Source organism: Gadus chalcogrammus, chromosome 6, assembly GCF_026213295.1.
Source record: "Gadus chalcogrammus isolate NIFS_2021 chromosome 6, NIFS_Gcha_1.0, whole genome shotgun sequence".
NCBI lineage: Eukaryota > Metazoa > Chordata > Actinopteri > Gadiformes > Gadidae > Gadus > Gadus chalcogrammus.
Window position 1 is genome coordinate 17,547,011 of NC_079417.1, and position 20,796 is coordinate 17,567,806.

At 49.3% G+C, this 20,796-nt stretch overlaps 3 protein-coding genes across 10 annotated transcripts in view; 1 reads left to right on the forward strand and 2 right to left on the reverse strand.

The window, feature by feature from the left end:
* LOC130384815 (inositol polyphosphate 5-phosphatase K-like) overlaps window positions 1-116 on the reverse strand; it is a 22,426-nt gene extending 22,310 nt beyond the window's left edge. Inside the window, exon 1 of the mRNA XM_056593171.1 lies at window positions 1-116. This exon is cut by the window's left edge and continues 448 nt beyond it. The gene's annotated coding sequence lies outside the window, so the exon portion shown is untranslated.
* Window positions 117-1,035: 919 nt separating this feature from the next.
* Window positions 1,036-4,011, forward strand: LOC130384978 (selenoprotein M-like). 2 transcript variants are annotated; one of them, XM_056593410.1, is made up of 5 exons: window positions 1,036-1,264; window positions 1,956-1,991; window positions 2,081-2,115; window positions 2,427-2,505; window positions 3,010-3,798. In XM_056593410.1, the coding sequence occupies exons 1-5, from the start codon at window positions 1,166-1,168 to the stop codon at window positions 3,256-3,258; spliced, it is 498 nt and encodes a 165-aa protein (XP_056449385.1). In that variant the 5' UTR covers window positions 1,036-1,165; the 3' UTR covers window positions 3,259-3,798. The 2 variants fall into 2 exon arrangements, with proteins under 2 accessions (XP_056449385.1, XP_056449386.1); XM_056593411.1 differs by lacking the exon at window positions 1,036-1,264 and adding an exon at window positions 1,291-1,851 and having other exon boundaries at window positions 3,010-4,011.
* The window catches only part of LOC130384973 (smoothelin-like), a 53,774-nt gene continuing 36,244 nt past the window's right edge, over window positions 3,267-20,796 (reverse strand). Inside the window, exons 12-22 of one of the 7 annotated variants that reach the window (XM_056593401.1) lie at window positions 13,405-13,608; window positions 13,177-13,252; window positions 12,619-12,660; window positions 11,521-11,697; window positions 10,690-10,752; window positions 10,315-10,405; window positions 9,882-10,067; window positions 9,381-9,498; window positions 8,923-9,074; window positions 6,739-6,918; window positions 5,296-5,386 (exon numbers count right to left, since the gene is read on the reverse strand). In XM_056593401.1, coding sequence (XP_056449376.1) covers window positions 6,765-6,918; window positions 8,923-9,074; window positions 9,381-9,498; window positions 9,882-10,067; window positions 10,315-10,405; window positions 10,690-10,752; window positions 11,521-11,697; window positions 12,619-12,660; window positions 13,177-13,252; window positions 13,405-13,608 — 1,263 coding nt within the window. In that variant the 3' untranslated portion in view covers window positions 5,296-5,386; window positions 6,739-6,764. Of the gene's footprint in view, window positions 5,387-6,738; window positions 6,919-8,922; window positions 9,075-9,380; window positions 9,499-9,881; window positions 10,068-10,314; window positions 10,406-10,689; window positions 10,753-11,520; window positions 11,698-12,618; window positions 12,661-13,176; window positions 13,253-13,404; window positions 13,609-20,796 lie in introns of all 7 variants that reach the window. The other 6 variants (XM_056593400.1, XM_056593402.1, XM_056593405.1 and 3 more) reach the window with 6 other exon arrangements.

Sequence of the window (20,796 nt, forward strand, 5' to 3'; positions counted from 1 at the left end):
TGGAGGACCGAGTCGCCATGGGGAGGCTGAGGTCGTGGCTCCCCCTAGTGGCTCATCATGTTGGGAAACGTGAGGACCCAAGAATGGTCCTTCGATTGGTAGTTTCTTCGTTTGCACATAATAATAAACGAATACGATAGGAGTAGACCTACATAAAAATAATAACTACAAATAGGCCTACACAGGAAAATGACCAGGAGTCTTATACGCACCAGGAGGCGTATAAGACTCCCTCAGCGCTAGAGAATCAACAAGATAGAACATGATACAGATACATAGAAAAGAAAAGAACAACAGTATTAATAGGGTTGAAATCAGGGGGCAGCTCATCTGTTATTGGATGTAGGTATGCTAATGCCCATAATGAACATCATCTGATACACCTCTGCGATAAAGGCCTTGTACAGACCATAACAGCATGCATACTCTCAAACCCTGACCAGGGACGCTCACGTTTCAAATGCATTGATGTATCAAGTTAGTGATGTAGCCAGACATGACATAAAATATATATTAAGATAGACAGCAATAACATTCTTTAATGATATTGAAACCATGCCTGTCGACGTAGCTTATCATTATTTGTTAATCCCATAGGGGATTTATTAAATTAATATATTGTCTATTAAACACTAAATATAAGTAACAGCTTTTTACTATAGAACGCTTGCTTAATTATATCTTTGGTAGTGAATGTTCAGATTCAAAATAACTTGCTCCTGACAGTAGAGCAAGGATTAGGCCTACTTCCCAGAGGAAACATCCTCCAAATGGTGACTTTATATTTACTACATTATAATCTTACAATGACCAGAACCTGATATTTTTAGGTAATGCTCAATAGTTATTCCAAATCCTTTGGGTGAAGATTGTAGCCCCCCACCGCAGTATGTCTGCGGAGGTCTTACGCCACCAGGCACTGTCTCGCTGAACGAGAGGTCATACTCACGTCCCTTTCTCACACAATTGGAGATCTTACGCCCGCCCCTGTCTTGTCTTACGCCCGCCCCTGTCTCTCAGAACGTAGGAGGAGAATCGTTTGACGTGGCAAACGGTACGGACGCAGTCACACATATCATCATTCGTCTCTCCATCATTACCTAACCTTCCAGGAAAGGACCTAGAATCTCCGATTCTTTCAGGCCCCAGTCCGTAAAGAAGGGAGATGATCTGGCTGCTTGTCTTCTCCAGTTTCCTCCATTGCGCGTCGACCTACGAGATCGACGTGAAGAAACTGGATGGTCTGGCGAAGGCGAAGGTGGAGGTAGGTTCCCGTCAACGTTATTACGGTATTATGCTGAATTACCGTTCATTTACACGATGAGAAGAGTTGTAATGTTCAATAATAACAATAATAACCCTTTTATGTTTTGGTATTTGAATGAGTATTTGAATGAATATTTGAATATCCCCACATTTCCTGCTTCGCGCATGCGTGAGGGATGTGGGCAGCGTACATCAGAGAGGAGCAGCCAGCCTCACCTTTAACTTTAAAACCATATGTATGTATATCAGGATGTACGTATAGACTACTTGTGAATTAAAATACATTAGTAACCTGAAAATCTGACAAGATATATTGAAGAATGTCTAGTTCCTAGTCTCAAAGACATATCTAGGTTATATATCTCTATGTGAAATGCTACCCTCCTCTTTGTGTAAACACTCACCACACCACCTCGGAGGCAGCTGTTGTAAAGCAGCTCACACCTGGTGTCGAGTTCCGGAGAGCAAATATACGTGGGGCCCGAGGGAACAGGGCCAACAAAACAATTAGGTTGGCCTAGAAAAACGTATCGAATGAACCGAAGTGCCCTGGAGCCTAATCACTGTTATAATAGGAGGCAGCAGGTGACCGCGCTACAGCATAGTGTAAAGCAAATCTAGTAATCAACATACTCTGTTAAGCTTATTACCAGTTGCTGTTTCTGATAACGTTTCCTGTGCCATTTCAGTCCTGCGGAGGATGACAGCTGAACCGGCTGAGAGAGGTGGGTTGCGGACGTGGTCTTCAACTAACGCAGCCACATGCTAAAGCAACACACTGTCAGTCTAACACAACCCTCTCTCCTCTCCCCAGGTCAAGGCCTTTGTGACCCAGGATATTCCTCTTTAGTATCCTTTCCATGCCTGTACGTCCTTTCTCCCCATCGTGTCATTTGTTCATATGATGCCTGAAGTAGTGCTTGGCACAGAGCTGATTTATGGGATGTATCCCCATGGCCACGGATCAATATTTAAAATGCTTGGTGAGTTTGCAATGTCAGAGGTTTCAGTCCATATAAAGAAAGAAGCCCACAGCCATGGGGTCACGCAGCGGTCTGCGTTGCGCTGCAGTGAGATATTTACTGTTCATAGCAATGTGTGAGGACCGCAGTGATGGGTGAGATGTCTGCTTGTGTTGCCTCCTGACCACCACCCCTCAGCCATAACCTGGTGATGAAGCACATTCCTGGAGCCGACCCTGAGCTCGTCCTCCTCAACCACTACTACGAAGAGCTGGACGTAAGACACACGCGCACACGCACAGACACACGCGCAAATAGATCCAGACACACACACACACAGGCCCAGAGCGTTTTTTCACCGACTCGTGATCAGGGCTCAGCTCCCCGCTGGGCGGCAGACAGAAGGTCTTCTAGCATGCAGGTGCTGGAGGAGCCGACTTCAGTCAACAGGCTTCCACAAAGAATCCTGCCATTTATTTCATTTCTGAAAAGAGATAAAATAAAATGTGTTAACAAATAACAAATAACATTTATAACATTATTTATGACATAACATTTATTAAGGTCTGCCAGCAGCCTGGGAACATTTATATATGTTGTGGTGGCGGTGTTAAAGACAGATATGATCAATATTGGCGTATTCAAAGGTTTTAACCGAGCTGTTGGATTTGGAGCCATGATCAATACGCAGCCTCACCAGGGAACCTTTGAAAAGGAGCAGGAATCCGGTGAAAGCAGAGTCCTGTTCTTCTTCCTGACTCTCCCCTTACCCTCCCCCCAGCGCATCGCCCTGTCGGACATGAGCCGTGTGGAGATCAACGATCTGCTGGTCCAGCTCGGCTTCTACGTGAAGAGCCAGGCCGAGGAGGAGGTCCCAGAGGAGTTCCGCCTCCTCCCCGCCAAGGACAGCCCCTTCAAGGACCCCCCCGGGACCCCCCAGCCCAGCGGGGAGGCTCCCACGGGGACCCCCCAGCCCAGCGAGGAGGCCGCCCCCGGGTCCCCGTCCCAAGCCCAGCGGTCTGAGCTGTAACTCAGAGTCACGGGGATCTCTTCAGAACATAAAGGCCCCTCATTAGGTAGTAACGTCTGGTCAATTAAGTATCTTTAAAACTTTTTTACACAAGCACAGTAACACAATAAGCAACGAGCCCCACCTTAACCACTTGACTCAAAACTGATGCTAAAAAAGATGCTAAGGCGTAGAACAGTCGATAATCTGACCTGCTGACTCTCTTGAGTGTCTGTTGACTTCCTGTCTGCTGTGAAACTGAATGAAGTCCCAGGCTGTAAGTCGTCTGATTGGCCTGGGACTGATGATGCATGATTCTACAGGGGGCGGGACTACACACATACAAGACGAGTGGAGTGGAGATTAATGATTGATGTTGTACAATAAAAACAAAACAAAAACTGACATTTTCGTGTTCTTTGGCAGACTATAGATTGGATGCACACACAAGCTTACATAATATACAAACACACTATTTGCATGTGTTTTCCCAGTCAAATACCCAATGGACCAAACCAAGTTTAACTGCTTCCCTGTATCCGTCAGAGCTTTTAGAGAGCGATAATCACACAATACACAACAAAGGTTTCTTAATTTCTTTCAGAAGTTGGTTTTAATCGTTTCTCACATTGAACATGTGGTGCACTGATATATTAAATATGGATATCTGGCAGTTAATCTGATGTACAGAATGTCTTTTGAACGCTCCTTGTGTCCATTTTTTTAGTCTCAAGTTTGCAGTGATAAAATATTGCTAATAAATTATATCTAATTCTTCTGAAATTGAACAAAGACATTCCTTACATCAAATTGAGCTCAAAAGCCAACAAGAATTTTTTTGATAACCTAAATAATAAAAGTAGAATGAAACATTTTGTTTCATGTCATGTTTTGTTAGCTTAAAAAAGGAAATGGCAGAGTGTGCTTCTCAGCTTTACATGTTCATCAGAAAGCTAGCTTAAATTCAGACAAATAATAAAACACCCTTTAGAGTCAACCTTTTTTTGATTTGTCTAGTCATCATGTACACATTAATAAAATATAATATAAATGTTTGTTTGTATGCAGCGGCAGTGGCCGTGTGTTGTCAGCAGGGGGCGTCGTCGTGCCGTTGAAGTAAATTAATCTCTAGACTCATAACAACGTACCTGCACGATATAAAAAACTTAAAAAACGTTGTAGGATTTGAACAAGGCATGTTACAGTTGGAGAATCCCCGTAACTGGTCACACTACAGCAGGATAAGGCAGGTCGCTAGTTCAACACCAAACACCAGACGTTAAAAAATAACAACAGGAATTCAAGTTAAAAATGAGCATGCAGATTTTGGTTCAAAACATTTTTTTTTAAGTACCAGAGTGAACATAGAAAACCCAAAGCAACATATATGCATATAATATCTTCAGTGACAGCGTCAACAACTGTGTTATAATGTACAATAGTTACAATTGCAACGCCGCCAAAGCCATTCCCTCATCATGTAAAGGGGATTACTACAATATATATTTTTTGGATCTTTCCTCATTTCTCACAGGATGCAGCAGTAAAACCGCTTCCATAATGTGGACTTTTACCAGGAGGTCAACTGAGTTAAAATAAAATAAACATTTTAAAAGGTTTAAAAGCCAATTCAGAATATATAAATTGCACTCTTTTATACAGAGTGACGGGCTTTGTATCCACAATGTGCGTCTGGAGGCAATTCACTAACGCATGCAAACACACACACACGGACACACACACAGACACAGACCTATCCTCCGCTCAAGGGGCAGCGGTGGCCTCACCTCGTCTCCCAGACGTCCCCTGAGGTCTCACACCTCCACAGGTCCGGAGCAGACGTCTTCCCTGGAGCCTCGAGGGACGAGGAGGACGTGAGGCTCTTTGGACATTTGGGGCACCGGTTCATTTTATCTATCATTTTTATGGACGATCCTCGATCCCTGGGGGGACGGGGACCTCAAGGGGGACGGGGGACGGGGGGGTCAGGGTTCAGAGGTCGGAGGCGCGGCCGAGGGTCCTGAGCTCGTGTCTGCGCAGGTGGTTGACCAGAGACTGGACGTAGGTGAAGACACACTTGGAGTCGGGCTTGTTCCCCATCATCATCATGTCCTCCACCTCCAGCAAAGGCATGCAGTCGGCGTAGGTCCTGGGGGGAGGAGACAGACCGTCAGGGGGACCGGGAGGACAGACAGACCGTCAGGGGGACCGGGAGGACAGACACACCGTCAGGGGGACCGGGAGGACAGACAGACCGTCAGGAGGACCGGGACGGACTGACGTGATTTTGGAAGTCTCCCAGCGGAACATAATATGTTTCCCCGGAACAGAAAAACGTCAGATTCAATTCAAGCCTTCTTTTTCATCTTATTTATTTATTATTATGTGATGTCTAAAATCAAATTAATAAACTATTGTCCAAAATATCTAATGGAGACACGTCTTTCTGTCAAGTATAATATATATATCTAAATATGGTCATCTGAAATTGTTGTCATATTATAAATAGCCACAAGGGGACAGCATTCCCATTACCTTAAATTGCTATTCCGAAATCCCAACAGTTTATGAGACCCCAGTCTTCACTTCAATTATACAGGTTCTTTTGTTCTGTCTTTGCTCAGCAGAGCCAGAGCATAGCCGACAAGTGTGGCTTTTTAATAAGGGGCCATGAGAGCCTGTTATTAAATCACAAAGATGAGCTCCATGGGCCATTAGCAGTCCTGTCTCAGTCTAAAGAAACGTCAACATCATAAAAAACCTCTTTTGCCTTTTTTGAAGATAGGGGAGAGGCTGTGTTTTAACTAGGGCCAAGGAGCCATAAAATGCCCTAGAAGGCATTCAAACAGTCAGGTACATAGACATGTGTAAATCTACCCTGAAATACACAAGGACACTCAGAGGACAACATGCTCTGTTTCCAGTCCGCTCTGCAGCGCTGCCTCCCAGTTCCTTTTAAAGAGCGGAGCCACCGACCAGAAGCCTGGAGGAGTGGCCTGCTGCCACACTGGGTCGCTTCTACACAACCCGGCAGCGTCCAGTCGGCGCACAGGAGAAAACATGGATCGAGCAATTGACCGCTGTTAGAGAGGACACACTTTTCATACCCGTCCAAGCTCAGACACACAACACACTAGTGTCCTGACCAAAGAGTCCCTTCAACTTTGTATCTAAAATAAATATGCACACACGCCGGCTCGCACACATGCACGCGCACACACACACACACACACACACACGTACGCACGCAGGCAGGCAGGCACGCACATGCCTTGACAGGTGTGTCAAGGCGTGTTATACATGCAGCCTCTTTATCCAAGAGGCCGCAGCACTTTAATAAATCAAGTTATACGATCCACTCACACACAGTACTGCACCACACACCTTTTGTTGTCACCAACACTAGAAGTCAGGCTGTTCGATGCTAGAGATGAGACATGGGTTCCAGTGCTATGATAGTAAGGATGGATGTTAAAGGTCTTCCGAGTGCTCCTCTCTCACCATGGGGTACCGCACGCCTCCGACCCCTAGGAGGAGGCGGAGCTCTTGGTCTTCACCAAGCCCTTCAGCACCAGCCCCCTGTAGAACTCCTGCAGGTACGTGTACACACACTTCCAGTCCGGCTCGCGCATCTTCACCATGTCATCCACGTCCAGCAGCTGGGGACAGTCCACTAGCTTCCTGTATCCGGGGAGGGGGGGGGGGGACCCAACGACCAATCAGGGCAGAGGAGGGCGCAAGGGGAGGGGGAGGGAGAGAAGAAGGAAAGGAGGATGGAGAGAGAGAGAGAGAGTGAGAGAGAGAGACAGAGACAGAGCGAGAGAGAGAGACAGAGAGACAGAGAGAGAGAGAGAGAGACAGAGAGAGAGAGAGAACGAGAGAGAGAATTTTAGAAAAGGGAACGGAGAGGACATTGATGTCGAGAGAGATTGAAAGTTTGAAAGGGGAGAAGAGAGATTTGACAAGACCAAAACAAGACAAAAATGGAGAGAAAAAAGGATGGGAAGAGAAATGCAGAGAACATTTGACAGAGTAGAACAAGGAGAGTAGAGGGTGGGGCACAGATAATGAACCAGAACAATGAGATGAGATGAAGGAAGAGGAGGACAGATGAAGGTGTGGCCAGCCCAGTAGGAGGAGTCAGGGTGAAGAGACATGGAGAGAGAGACACAAAAACAAACATTACACTCAGTGTGGTGTTGATATATGACTTAATGTATATATCAATGTATACATCACATGCCTCGTGAACACAACGATGCATTGGTGGCATTCACAAACAAACAACTCTTAAATGCACTAAAACGCACAACAACACAAACGCACAAACAACACCCCAATAGTCGAGGGCTATTTGGAATATTTGTCTGCTTGGTTGTTTCTATACCGTGAGACTTTAGACGTGTCAAAATATACACTGACCACATTCACCCAGACCCTTTTGATGCGTAAAGATAAAACACTATGGGCTGTCGGGATTTGCATTAGCAGAGGGAGGAACTCTGCTTCAGCGTTCTTTATGTCTACCAGGATGGGCTTCAGGCCACATGCATGCAGCCTCTCTCCCCGCACTTCATACTCTCTCAAGCATCAAAAGGTCTGGAGTGAACGAGGCTCAGAGTCGATCTTAACCACGCAGGGTGAGCACAACAACAGAGTCCTGCAAGGAGACAGTAAATACACAGAGTACATTTGGTGACGCCACACACACACACACACACACACACACACACACACACACACACACACACACACACACACACACACACACACACACACACACACACACACACACACACACACACACACATCACAGCTACTGGTGGGGGGGGGGGGGGTGAGGTGGGGGGGGGTGGTGGTGGGTGAGGGGCGTGGGTGTCCATCCAAACCCAAGTGACACAAGTGCAGACGATACCCACAATCAGTGGGCCAATCAGGTGCCGGCGCGTCGGGTGGAGCCCTGTTACCGTGGCAACGTGAGAATACAGAGCGCAGACCTGCGGCGGGGGGGGGGAGGTGCTAGGGTGGGGGTGGGGGTCGTGGGGGGGGGGGCTAAAGCGAGTAGGACCACACCCCGGAGGGGGAGGACGGGAGACGGAGAGGGACAGTCTAGGAGGGGAGGAAGAGGAGGAGGAAGAGAGGAAGACAAAAGGGGAGGGGTGGGGGGGGGGAGGAGGCTCTTTCTGTTGACCTGATGGTGGTTCAGAGGGAGCGTTCGGGCTCCCGGGGTTAGAGGCTGTGCTGGCGACGACGAGGATGAGGAGGAGGAGGAAGGGGTTTGTCAGTGTCACTCAGGATGGAGGGCAGGGTTTAGGAGGGAGGTGTGGGCGTCTCCAGACACCTGACAGAGACATGAGAGGTTAACCCCGGGTCACAGGGGGGGGGGATGAGATCCAGGATCCAGGGCTGGGAGGGGGGCCCGTTGTGACCCCTGGTGCTTCCACAGAAGACCTCGGCGTTCCCTACACCGCAACCGCCTTTCAGAATGACCCACCTTGGGTGCAGCGCCCAGCGTGAGTGGACGGCTTTGGTCCCTCTTTCTGAGCCCAGGGCGTCTCATGGCCAAGAGAAGCCCCCAGTGGACCCCTCTCCCCCACGCTGACAGGAGACCCCCCAGGGGGGGGGGTCAGTCACCGGTCAGCAGGGACAGAACCAGACACACGGCAGCCAGAAGGCCGGACTCACTCTGCGTTGCTGAAGGCCACCTCAAAGTTGTGCCGGCGGTTTGAGGGGCTCAGGGCTTCGTAGTCGAAGGCGTCGGGGAAGAAGTGATGGACCAGGGCACAGAAGGCCATGCCGCTGCTCCAGCTGGACGAGAAGTTCTGGATCTCCACGTTCTGGGGGCACACATCACACACATCACACACAGCACAGGACACCGTGAGATCCCTGTGATTAACAGTGGGAGGGCGAACCAGGTGTAGAGCAGCAAATTATACAGAAAAAACAGGAAAAGCGGAGCTCGCAGCAGGGTTAAAGACCTTCTTATGACGCTCCCAATGCAGTGAGAGCCTCTGGTCTTATTAGGGAATGACATGAATCTGCAGACTGCGTTATTCATCTTCAAATGTGCATGTGTAGAGAAGAGTAGAAGAATCGGTACCATCCCAACAGGGGCGATTCATATGTGGCGTGGGGGTTACCTCGTAGCAGCGGGTCTTAGCCCGGCACCAGTCCAGCAGCATCTGCTTGATGGAGTTGGCGTTGGGAACGCCGAAGCTGGTGGACCTCTGAACCTTAGCAACCGCCTGGTTCCCAGGGCTAAAGACAGAAGACGTTTGAATGTCGTTTTTAAGTTGGAACATCCTTGTGGGAAGGCCATACTTTCAGAGAAAGTGGTTTACAGTTAACTTTCAATCAGAAAATGCTGATAATGTGCTGATAAGTATATCGGACAACATCTAAATTTTGAATAAATAGTTAAAGATTCAAGAAAACAGCCATCTTTCAGCTATTAGTGAGTATAAGGCAACTTAGATGTGGTCTGCCCCCTTCTCATTTCTGACAAATCATGGCCTCTCTTCCCTGATTGGTTCAGTGTCTTCCCTACAGCCCCTTCGTCAGTAAAGGCTGAGGCTGGGGGTCCTCAAGCTGACGAGGCTGTGGTGTGTTCTCTGGATAAACGAGTGAGAGAGGGTCCTCACCCGCCGCCCTCCTTCTCAAGCCTCTCGATCATGGCCTTGCGGGCCGTCATGGCGGAGCCCTTGGGCATGCTCTGGGCCCTCATCAGCTCCTTCCGCTGCTCCGCCTGCCGCCGCTCCACCGCCGCCAGCCCCCCCCTGCTGCCCCCGCCCCCGCGGAGGGGCGTGGCGTCCTCGCGGTCGAACACGCTGTGGGGGGTCAGAGAGGCAGGGCGCTCTGGTGAGGCTCTGGGGGGGGAGGTTCTCTGATGTTTGTAACATTTTGTTCCCCGATTCCCCTTCCAGTGGTCAGTGTACTGATGATCAAATGGAGCCATCTCACAGAGCATGCATATTGGGGGATAGTTTGGACCATGCGACCCCACTTGTTCCCCAGTGGTCTAAAAACAGCTGCTCTAGAGATGTGCGTAGATCTGGAGATGCTTCCGGAACCTACCTGCCCACCTTCCGGGCCGAGCCGGAGGAGGAGGAGGACATGGAGGAGGTGGAGGAGGAGAAGCTGTAGGACTTGGACTGCACTGTTCCTCCTGCACCACAAAGGAAGAACGAGAACATCACAGGGCGCCTGCGGGCTTACCACTAATCAAATATATCTATCTATCTGTCTATCTAACTATCTATCTATAGATCTATCTATAGATCTATCCCTCCATCCATCTATCTCTATATCTATATATATATACACACACACATATATACATATACACACACGCACACGCACACGCACACGCACACAAAATATAAATACATCATAAAGAAACCTAATGAATTGACAGGAGACCACTGCCGGAACATTTGGGGCTTAACTCACGGTCTGTTTTCTGCACATAGCTGGCCTCCATGACACTGCTGCGAGTGGATCTGCTGCCGTCGTCTACTGACACAACCAGACGAGTGAGGCGTTACTGACCCGAAGAGTAAGGCGTTACTGACCCGAAGAGTGAGGCGTCACTGACCCAAAGAGTGAGGCATTACTGACCTGAAGAGTGAGGCGTTACTGACCCGAAGAGTAAGGCGTCACTGACCCAAAGAGTGAGGCATTACTGACCTGAAGAGTGAGGCGTCACTGACCCGAAGAGTGCGCCATTACTGACCCGAAGAGTGAGGCGTTACTGACCCGAAGAGTGAGGCGTTACTGACCAGAAGAGTGAGGCGTTACTGACCTGAAGAGTGAGGCGTCGCTGACCCGAAGAGTGAGGCGTCACTGACCCGAAGAATGAGGCGTTACTGACCCGAAGAGTGAGGCGTTACTGACCCGAAGAGTGAGGCGTTACTGACCGGAAGAGTGAGGCGTTACTGACCCAAAGAGTGAGGCGTTACTGACCCGAAGAGTGAGGCGTTACTGACCCGAAGAATGAGGCGTTACTGACCCGAAGAGTGAGGCGTTACTGACCCGAAGAGTGAGGCGTTACTGACCCGAAGAGTGAGGCGTTACTGACCCGAAGAGTGAGGCGTTACTGACCGGAAGAGTGAGGCGTTACTGACCAGAAGGGTAAGGCGTTACTGACCCGAAGAGTGAGGCGTTACTGACCGGAAGAGTGAGGTGTTACTGACCCAAAGAGTGAGGCGTTACTGACCAGAAGAGTGAGGTGTTACTGTGAGGGGGGCAGGGTCTCATGTGGGTGACGCGACGATGACCTACCGGACTGGGCGAAGCGGTCCGTCTTGGTGAGCTGGCTGTGGGAGGAGCCATCCGCTGATGTCTCCACCTTCCTCAGCAACGTCTCGCCGCCGGCGGCGCCACGCCCCTTCTGCCCGCGCTCCTCCCTCTGCTGCCGCAGCTCCTGCAGGCGCACCTCACGCTCTTTCTCCCGCTGGTCTGGGGGAGGGGGAGACACAGGGGTTGGAGAGACACGGGGTCATATGGGAGGAGGAGGAGGAGCACGCCGCCACCTTCTCCCATGTTGAGGAAGAGAGGAAGAGCGGCCCGGGAGCATTTGAGGAGTCTTGACACGGAGCCATCAAACACATTGAATGTGTCAGGGAAAGACCAAACACACAGAGCAGTGGCGACCCGGATCATACCATTAGTGGTACTACCTATAGTACCGGTGACAGGGTCATACCACTAGTGGACCTGTAATACCATTAATACAACTAGTCCTGTAATACCATTAGTACTACTAGTCCAGTAATACTATTAGTACTATTAGTCCTGTAATATCATTAGTACTACTAGTCCTGTAATACTATTAGTACTAATAGTCCTGTAATACCATTAGTACTAATAGTCATATAATATCATTAGTACTTGGAGTCCTTTCGTATTTGTTCATATCCTTCAGAGGAGAAAAAGCTAGTTTACACAAACTTAACAATGAGTATGTATGTATGGAAATCAGAATATATGATGTGTGTATGCACGTTTGTGTGTGTGCGTGTGTGTGTGTGTAGTTGACGCACACAGACTGACACACTGGGGGAAACGATAAGGTGAGCATGACGACACACAGGGTAAAACCAACACTAGGAGGTGAATGGAGGTCATCCCACTTGGACACACAGTTCTTTATTCATGCGTGTTATCAGCCACATAAATATAATTGTATGCAAAAACAAGGGTGTAAAGTGTGATGTAATTCATCGTCATCGTCCAAACAGAGCACTTCACTTCAGGCGGCACTTATGTTTCACCGCAGTTTAGCGAAGTCGCCCGGTTACGAGGATGAAGGAGGCTACACGACAAAGATCCACAACGCAGGCAATGTTAGAGGCACACTGGTTAATCCACACCACCCACCTGCCCTACCTATCTCCTCCTGGGAGCAGCCCAGCATCACCTCTGGGGGGGCAACCAGAGCAGAGCGTGAGACAGCGCCATGACCACGCAGACACCAAAGGATGAGAGAGACTTATTCACCAGAATATGATAAAGGGGAGGTCGGTACAAAAACAGAAGTTTACTTGAGGATTTCGGAACAATATCAAGGTTTAATTGATGGGTTGTTTGTGAGTTTGTAGTTTTTACTTGGTGAGCCAAGCTCAAACTATGCTAACTAGCTAAGACGCAAAGTAAAGATATGTTTTAGTATTGGAGTGTTTTGTCTGACTATATAAAGGTAATTTATCATATGATGACAGTAAAACAGTTATTCGACAAAAGGTCCCGTTATCCGTGCTTCGTGATGAGTCTCAAAATCGAGAGATATGGTTAACCTGAACGAGTATTCCTAGAGACGGGGAGAGGGAGGGACGGGGTAGGGCTGAGTATTCCTAGAGACGGGGAGAGGGAGGGGGGTTGTAGGGCTGAGTATTCCTAGAGAGAGGGAAGGAGAGTGTAGGGATGAGTATTCCTTACCTCTCTTCCTCTTGCGGAGGTCCCGCATGGCGGCCCGGATCAGCCTCCTCTCCTCAAAGTCCTTCGACTCATCAAGCTGTTTACGAACAGACACACAAAGCAGAACCTTATCACCAGAGGCCAGAGAGAGAACGCCGCACGGCGCCATGTAGCGCAGAGACCGATAGCCTAGCGTCCCCAACGACAGCTTTGTTTGTTTTCCTTAAATCAGGGTTTAGTGGAACGTACCATCCTGTCGAGGAGTTCTTCATCCTCGATGGCAGCCAGCTGGCTCTCCGTCAGTTTTCCGGACTGTTCCGCAGGTTTGGTCTGAGCACCGGTGGTGCCGGTGGTGCCGGAGCCGTTGGGGACGGCGGGGGCCCGGAAGGACCCGCAGACGGACGACCCCCCAGAGAAAAGCGGCTCCGAGGCCACGCCCGGCTCCGTCTCCATCTGCACACAAACACACCAACGTTCACACTGCAGCCTTCTGGCCATGAAAGGAAGCAAACGAGCGCCATGGAAGCAGTTCTGCTCCTGTTAAGTGCACCGTGACACTCAATGGCAAACTGCTCTACATTCTGAACCATTGCCAACACATGCTCTCTGTGTGTGTGTGTGTGTGTGTGTGTGTGTGTGTGTGTGTGGTGTGTGTGTGTGTGTGTGTGTGTGTGTGTGTGTGTGTGTGTGTGTGTGTGTGTGTGTGTGTGTGTGTGTGTGTGTGTGTGTGTGTGTGTGTGTGTGCGCACACGTGTGTCTGTCTCTGTGTCTCCAAACGTAGAGTTCACACACAGTCAGTTCATTCAGTTCTCTTCCTCCCGAGGAGTATTTACAACATGATCTCAGGAAGGGCTTTGCGACGAGAAAGTCAAGGACAGGAGGAAAGGAAGCAGGGTTGCCTGGTGGATAGCGATCTACAGCTGTGTTTACAGAACCACTGGGGCTCCGTGACATTTAAGATGCAACATGAGCCACTAGAGTTAGCGTAGCTCTACGGACACGTCCTGGGGTTGAGCTGACTGAGAGTCAGCGGTAATGACCATGTCACTCATTTCTCTCAGGGACCGACAGCAAGACTCATAAACAGTCATTTGACCTTGATTTCTTTTGTAGCGTTGTATCAACATTGTCATCATGACTTCTGTCAATGGGTTGGGTAGGTGATGCATATTTCTTAAAACAACCCAAAAGTTTGAGATTCTTTGACATGAGACACCCTGACAGCGAGATGCTGTGATGCATATATAGGACCACTCAATTCCCTAAGATGTCAATGATAAACTAGAACTGCAAGCAGTTATGCAGGGGTCCAAGAAGTGTGCATTTCGCCGGCACAACGCGACAAGAAATGTGCATTTCGCCGGCACAATGCGAAGAATGTGTTCAAAACGCTACCCTGAATCTGTGGATACAAAGGATTTGACTGTGGTAGGAGTAGCGGGAAGTCAGTGTAGCGTTTTCGCGGCGAAATTTTGTAGAAGATATACAATTTCCTCGTTTATTGCGCCCCCTAATGGCGAAATTTTCCGAAATTTTTATCGAACGACATTAAGGTTAGCACCAACATGTGTGTACAATTTGGACTCGATCCGATGTCTAATTTTTGTTTTTTGTGGATTTTTGATTTTCCACGTCAAATTTTGCTAATAAACCAATATTCAAAACGCTACCGTTTCGTCGTCGAAAGTCGGATCAAAAAACTGTCTATCATTTCTTTGCGTGTGCGTCCGAAGATGCCGTGTGCAAAGTTTGGTGTCGATTGGTCAAGAAATGTGGGAGGAGTAGGGAAAAAACAGTTTTGCAGTTTTCGCGATTTAGCGAAAAATATTCATAGACGCAAATGGGCGTGGCCTAAGCCAAAAGATGCGGCAGACTCCAGTGAATCTGTGCGTATAACGTTTTGGAATGTGGGAGGTTCGGTGTGGGAGTTATAGCCCCAAACGCGTATTCCTTGGTATAGCGCCACCTAGTGACCGCCGTGTATGGATTTTGTTTTCTGAGTAGCGGTGCCGGACCTGGATCTAGCCATGCTATTGGCATGTCCGCACCATTTACGGTTTGGGCTGTGGGCCCACTTTTAGCGCGGGAAGTATAAAAAGAAGAAGAATCCTTACAAAAACAATAGGGATCCAACCTGTTGGCTTGGACCCCTAATAATTATTTCCCGACTCAGAGCGCTGACAGGAGCAGAGAGCAGGCACTGGGACACGGCCCAGCAGGACTGAACACAGCCCAGTGTCCCCAGAGTCCATCACTCTTCCCCTCTGCCTGCTACATGACTTCATGTAGCAGGCAGAGGGGCTATCTCAGCTGTACTAACTTATGTATGTCAAAACTATAGAGGGAAAGGCTTGTTTACCTGGTAATGTCCACCACACAATAAGTGCACAGACAAAAGGAATTTCCTGTTATGTGATCCTGAAAAACTTTTGTGTGCAATGCACAGCATACGTCTACGTTATTTGAGAAAAGCACTGCTTCCAAAGAGAGAACAAGGTTTACAGCTAACACTTCAACATCACATTCTGTTGAAAACTCAATGGGATTTATGGCCTTTGTTGTAATGGAGACCTAGGTCTGAAAATAGCTCAGTCAGCTGTCTCCCTCCCAGTCCCTCGCTCTATTGGCCTTCTCCGCTCAATCTCATGGAGTTCCCCAAGAACATTGTACCAGGGGGTTCTGACCCCTGGGAATGGGCTGGGTTGAGAAACACTGGAACAGTGCTTTTTAGGAAACAAAAACATCAATGAGAGAGAGTGTGTGGGTATGAGAGAGAGAGTGTGTGTGGGTATGAGAGAGTGTGTGTGTGGGTATGAGAGAGTGTGTGTGTGGGTATGAGAGAGTGTGTGTGTGGGTATGAGAGAGAGAGTGTGTGTGGGTATGAGAGAGTGTGTGTGTGGGTATGAGAGAGTGTGTGTGTGGGTATGAGAGAGAGAGTGTGTGTGGGTATGAGAGAGAGAGTGTGTGTGGGTATGAGAGAGTGTGTTTGTGGGTTGAGAGAGTGTGTGTGGGGGGGGGGGTGAGAGAGAGTGTGTGTGTGTGTGTGTGTGGGGGGTGAGAGAGAGTGTGTGCGGGGTGAGAGGGACTGTGTGTTGGGTGAGAATGAGTGGCCAGCTGTCCTCCACAGTAAACTCCACAAATACACAACATCTGATCAACATACCACTGCATGCAGCACCATGTCCACAGACAACGTGAACATAAACCACCCACCTAGAAGGGATTTGTCAGGTATAACCTCGCTCAGTATAATGAGACGGTGGTTTTAATTGTTCAACCAAAAGGAAATCCCTCAGTATAGGAAGACCAACGCCATCTGATCGACACTTAACTGTCTGAATGACCTGAGAGTGAGAGCAATTAAGGATAAATACAGGCCATTTAAGTACTGCTGCTTAAGTTGTCACTGCTGTGGCTGCGGTCCACAGAATAGATCAGTCAGCAGCTGGTCTAGCAGGCAGACCAAATCATAATGTGTGACATACAGCCTCTTTTTGTGCACACGGTTCAGCAGAAATATGTACTAGCATTGAAAGTGAGATATGTCACTTTCACAGCCCTCTGACCGTGCATGGCCCGGGTTCTTCTACATTAGTACTGAGAGAGAGAGAGAGCTGTACCATGCCGCCGGGGCCAGGACTGCTTGCCCTCAGCGAAGGTTCAGAAGAGCAGTGAGGCGTTTCGAGACTGGGAGGATCAGGAGGTGTTGGAGCCTCTATCTGATGCTGGAGATCTTCGACAGGGTTCTGATAAGCAATGGCCTCCTCTGGTACCGTCTCTGAACTCTGAGCGGCGGGTCCGGGCGCCTGGTTCTGACCGGATGGATAGTCCAGGTGGGCGCTGAAGGGGGTCTCCATGGTTCCACTGTCTGTAGGGTCCCCGGGGGAGACAGGGGTCTGACTGGATGGAGAGTCAAGGTGGGGGCTGGATGGTGGACCCGTTCCACTAGATGGAATGTCTTCGGGGGAAACCGGTACTGAATCATTAGAAGAAGTCTCCTCCGGCACAATGGAAGAAGAATCCTCAGGGTTAAACGGGGCAGTGGTCTCACACTGAATGGGAGAACACAAGTCCTCCTGTCTTGGCCTCACATGCATTAAAGGTTCAGCTATTCCTGCCATCTTACACAGGTTCTCCACCTGTCTGACCAGCCTCTCCTGCTGAAGCCTCAGCCTCGAGTTCTCCTCCTGGAGGCCGGTCACGGCCTGGGCGAGGGGGGTCAGCTGGGCCAGCGCTCCCTCCAGACGGGCATCCAGGCGGCTTCCAAAGGCCTGCAGGTCAACGTGGAACTCTGCAACTGCGCAGCGCAAAGTGTCCTCGAAATTCCCTTTCTTGCCTTCCCTTAGTTGCTCTTCCATCTGCTCCTGGGCCAGGAGGTCCCCGGTCCCCTCCCCCGGCCCGGACTCTGCACCCAGGCCGTCCCGACTCCCCAGGGGGTCTGAGGGAGGGAGGTCCAGGTCTATCCCAGGCATGGCCTCGCAAACCCTCACTGCAGCACCGCTCACACAAACACCAGCCGCTTCAGGCGTTGAAAGTGTTGAGAGTCTGGTGAAATGTAATGCTCAAAAGTGATGTTTGGACTCTTGGTAAAGAGCAAACAATAGTGAAGTCCTGTACTTCACTGAGACTTCTTTCTGTCTGCCCCGTTTATAGCAGCTCTCCTGACCACCCGCTTTGTACCCTTCAACTAATCTCCTCTCTTTATCAGCCTTCCCCCCGCAGCCAGCCAATGACCATGCACAGAATTCCATCTCCATGGCAGCAGGGCTCCAAGCCAACCCCCCCCCCCCCAGCTTGCGTTTTTCCTCAGGTGCTATAGATATATCTATTTGTCACTTGCCCAGCCACTTTTGCACTAAACAAGGCAGCCCTTGGGGGGGAGGGGAGGCAACAGTTAAGAATCTACAAGCAACAGTTAAGTATTTACAAGCAATAGTTAAGAATGTCCCCCTCCCTCGAACATTTCATTTCATTTTTATTCAGGGCTCTTGTCCTTCACACCTCCATTGTAGAGGTGGGCCTTCACCGGATTAAACTGGAAATGTTACATTGGAGGACAATGTGGAGCAGCAGCAAACGTTCCGCCCTGAACCACTCCGAGGTGGAAGCTGTTTAGACAACGTGTGACCGACCAGCTGTTAATGGAGCTGGGCCACAGAGTTCACCGCCGTGGAAAGGTCTCTAAATGGGTCCTTCTGAACATCAGATCGAAGCTATGAGGACCATCTGAGGAGGGAGAAGGTGTTGAAAGCTAAGATGCATCTCAGAAGAGCAGCAGAACAGACGTCTTCATCATCAAGCGCGGGTCATTCTGGAACGAGCTGGCTGAGTGGAACGCAGCCGGCCGTAATCGGGACATATCTCACAGACTGCATGGAGGCCTCTTACTTTCCCATGACCTGATGATTTCAGATTTATGCTTCAAAATAATGTACATCAACAATATCCCTCCATGAATTCAGTCAAACAGATAAATCTTTTCCTTTCATATAACTCCACAGGGTCAGGGTTAGTTTCTCTGAATCCATGGGATCCGAGCGGGGAACGGACCAATAGCAGAGCAGGTCAGAGCCCAGGCAGGGCACGACTCTGGTCTCCACGCACATCAAAGCTAAGTGCTACGGGACATGGACGCCTCTGAGAATTAAAAGGGTGAGGACCAGATATTATACACAAAGCCCACCCTGTTCCATTAATGCCCTCATGAGTTGCTCCTCATCACCACATTGGTGGTATTAACAAGGAGGTTGTGAAGTTAGTGTGATGCTGTTAGGATCCATCAAACAAAGTGCAGGGATTTACAAGTGCATTCTAAAAGGCCCCTGTGAAAACTACGAGGTGTCAGAGACGGCGGCAGAGGGAGAGTCCTGATTGGCTTCACCCACCAGGACACAAAGTATTAATAAAAAATGGCTTTAATTTTGTACAGGATAACTTCTGGATTCCAGTAATGCCAAAGAAACAGAAAAAATAAACCCCCTCCTAACTATTAGATCTGCACAGCATAGAATTACTCAAACAAAGAATCCACGTGGCCCTTTCAGCTCCGTGCCAACACCGCCGTGGTGTGTGTTGTGTAGCGTGTGTTGTGTAACGTGTGTTGTGTAGCGTGTGTTGTGTAATGGCCCTACACTAACTCAGTGCATTGCACAGGTCGAGCAGCGGACCCAGATTAAAGAGTGGAGAGAGTGAGAGAGAGGGAGGCCCACTGCTCTGTCCTCTATGTCGGCGTTGAGCCAGGGCCTAATTAGTATTCATATTCATATTGGAGGATCGGTGGGTTCACACCATCCACCTGAATGAACCTCTGACATGAGCAGAACATCTGGGTGGGGCTGACGTAGGTTCCTTACGCCCTCACACACCTCACATGCCCATCGTCAGACTGCATGCTGTTTTTTACCGTTAATGTAATCTATTCCAGGCGTTTTGTTCACCACCTCGTCCTCGCTGGGTGTTCCTCTGCCCACCAATAGCAGAGCATGTAGACGTCGCTATTAAGAAGATGCTGATGAGCGCTTTAGAGACCACTAAAGATAAAATTGGGGACCACCCAACCAGATCTGAGAAACAGCAGACCCTTACCTTGTTATAAAACCAACAGCAGAATCAACTCATCCTGTAAAAATGTTTATTGACTCATATTCTTATTTTTCTTACCTAACCAATTCTGTTTAAAATGCTGACGCTCTCTTTGAAGTCGTTCTGCACGGAGCAGCTGCAGGTTCAAGCAGGTTCACTCAGACAATACTGTACAGGGAACAGGCCCATATTTAGAGTGGAACAGGAAGGCGTAAAGAATGGCCGTTAACCCCAAAGGGTTTGTTACATCTAACAACAAAGTAAGCAGCGCGACTACAGAAACGTGGATCAGCCCACTTTACCAGCAGAGAGGAATCACAACAACAAGAATGCGATAAAACCATCAACCAAACACAAGTTGGTGCCAAACCTTCGGATGCTGATTCCTATTCAAACCCCCAACGATGTCAAGCCGGTCAGAGGCAGACGAGACATTCCAGGTGGCGTTGTTACCTGTGTGCAGTTCACCTCTCGCGCCTCGAAGGCAGTCATGAACCACTCCTCCTCCTCCTCCTCCTCCTTCTCTCTCCTGCTGCTGAGTGCCGGCCTGCAGTCTGCAGAGCCTCTATCTGCGCCTCCATCGGCCCACTGCTGTTTGTGTATACGCGTGTACGGACCGCCGGACATGACCAAATCTGTCTCTCCACACCTCACCCCCCAGGCCCCTCATGGGCCTCATTACCCGATCTTACACCCAGATAAGGGCTGTGTGGGGGGGCTTAACACAAGGCTTAAAGAAGAAGGACTTCAGGGGATAGGAGGAGACCCCCACCAGACCCGAGAGGCTGAGGGAGAAGATGGCTGCTACACTACTTCAGACAGCGGGGAGAGAGAGAGAGAGACAGAGAGACAGAGAGACAGAGAGACCGAGAGACCGAGAGACCGAGACCGAGACCGAGACCGAGACCGAGACAGAGACAGAGACAGAGACAGAGACAGAGACAGAGACAGAGACAGAGACAGAGACAGAGACAGAGACCGAGACCGAGACCGAGACAGAGACAGAGACAGAGACAGAGACAGAGACAGAGACAGAGACCGAGACCGAGACCGAGACAG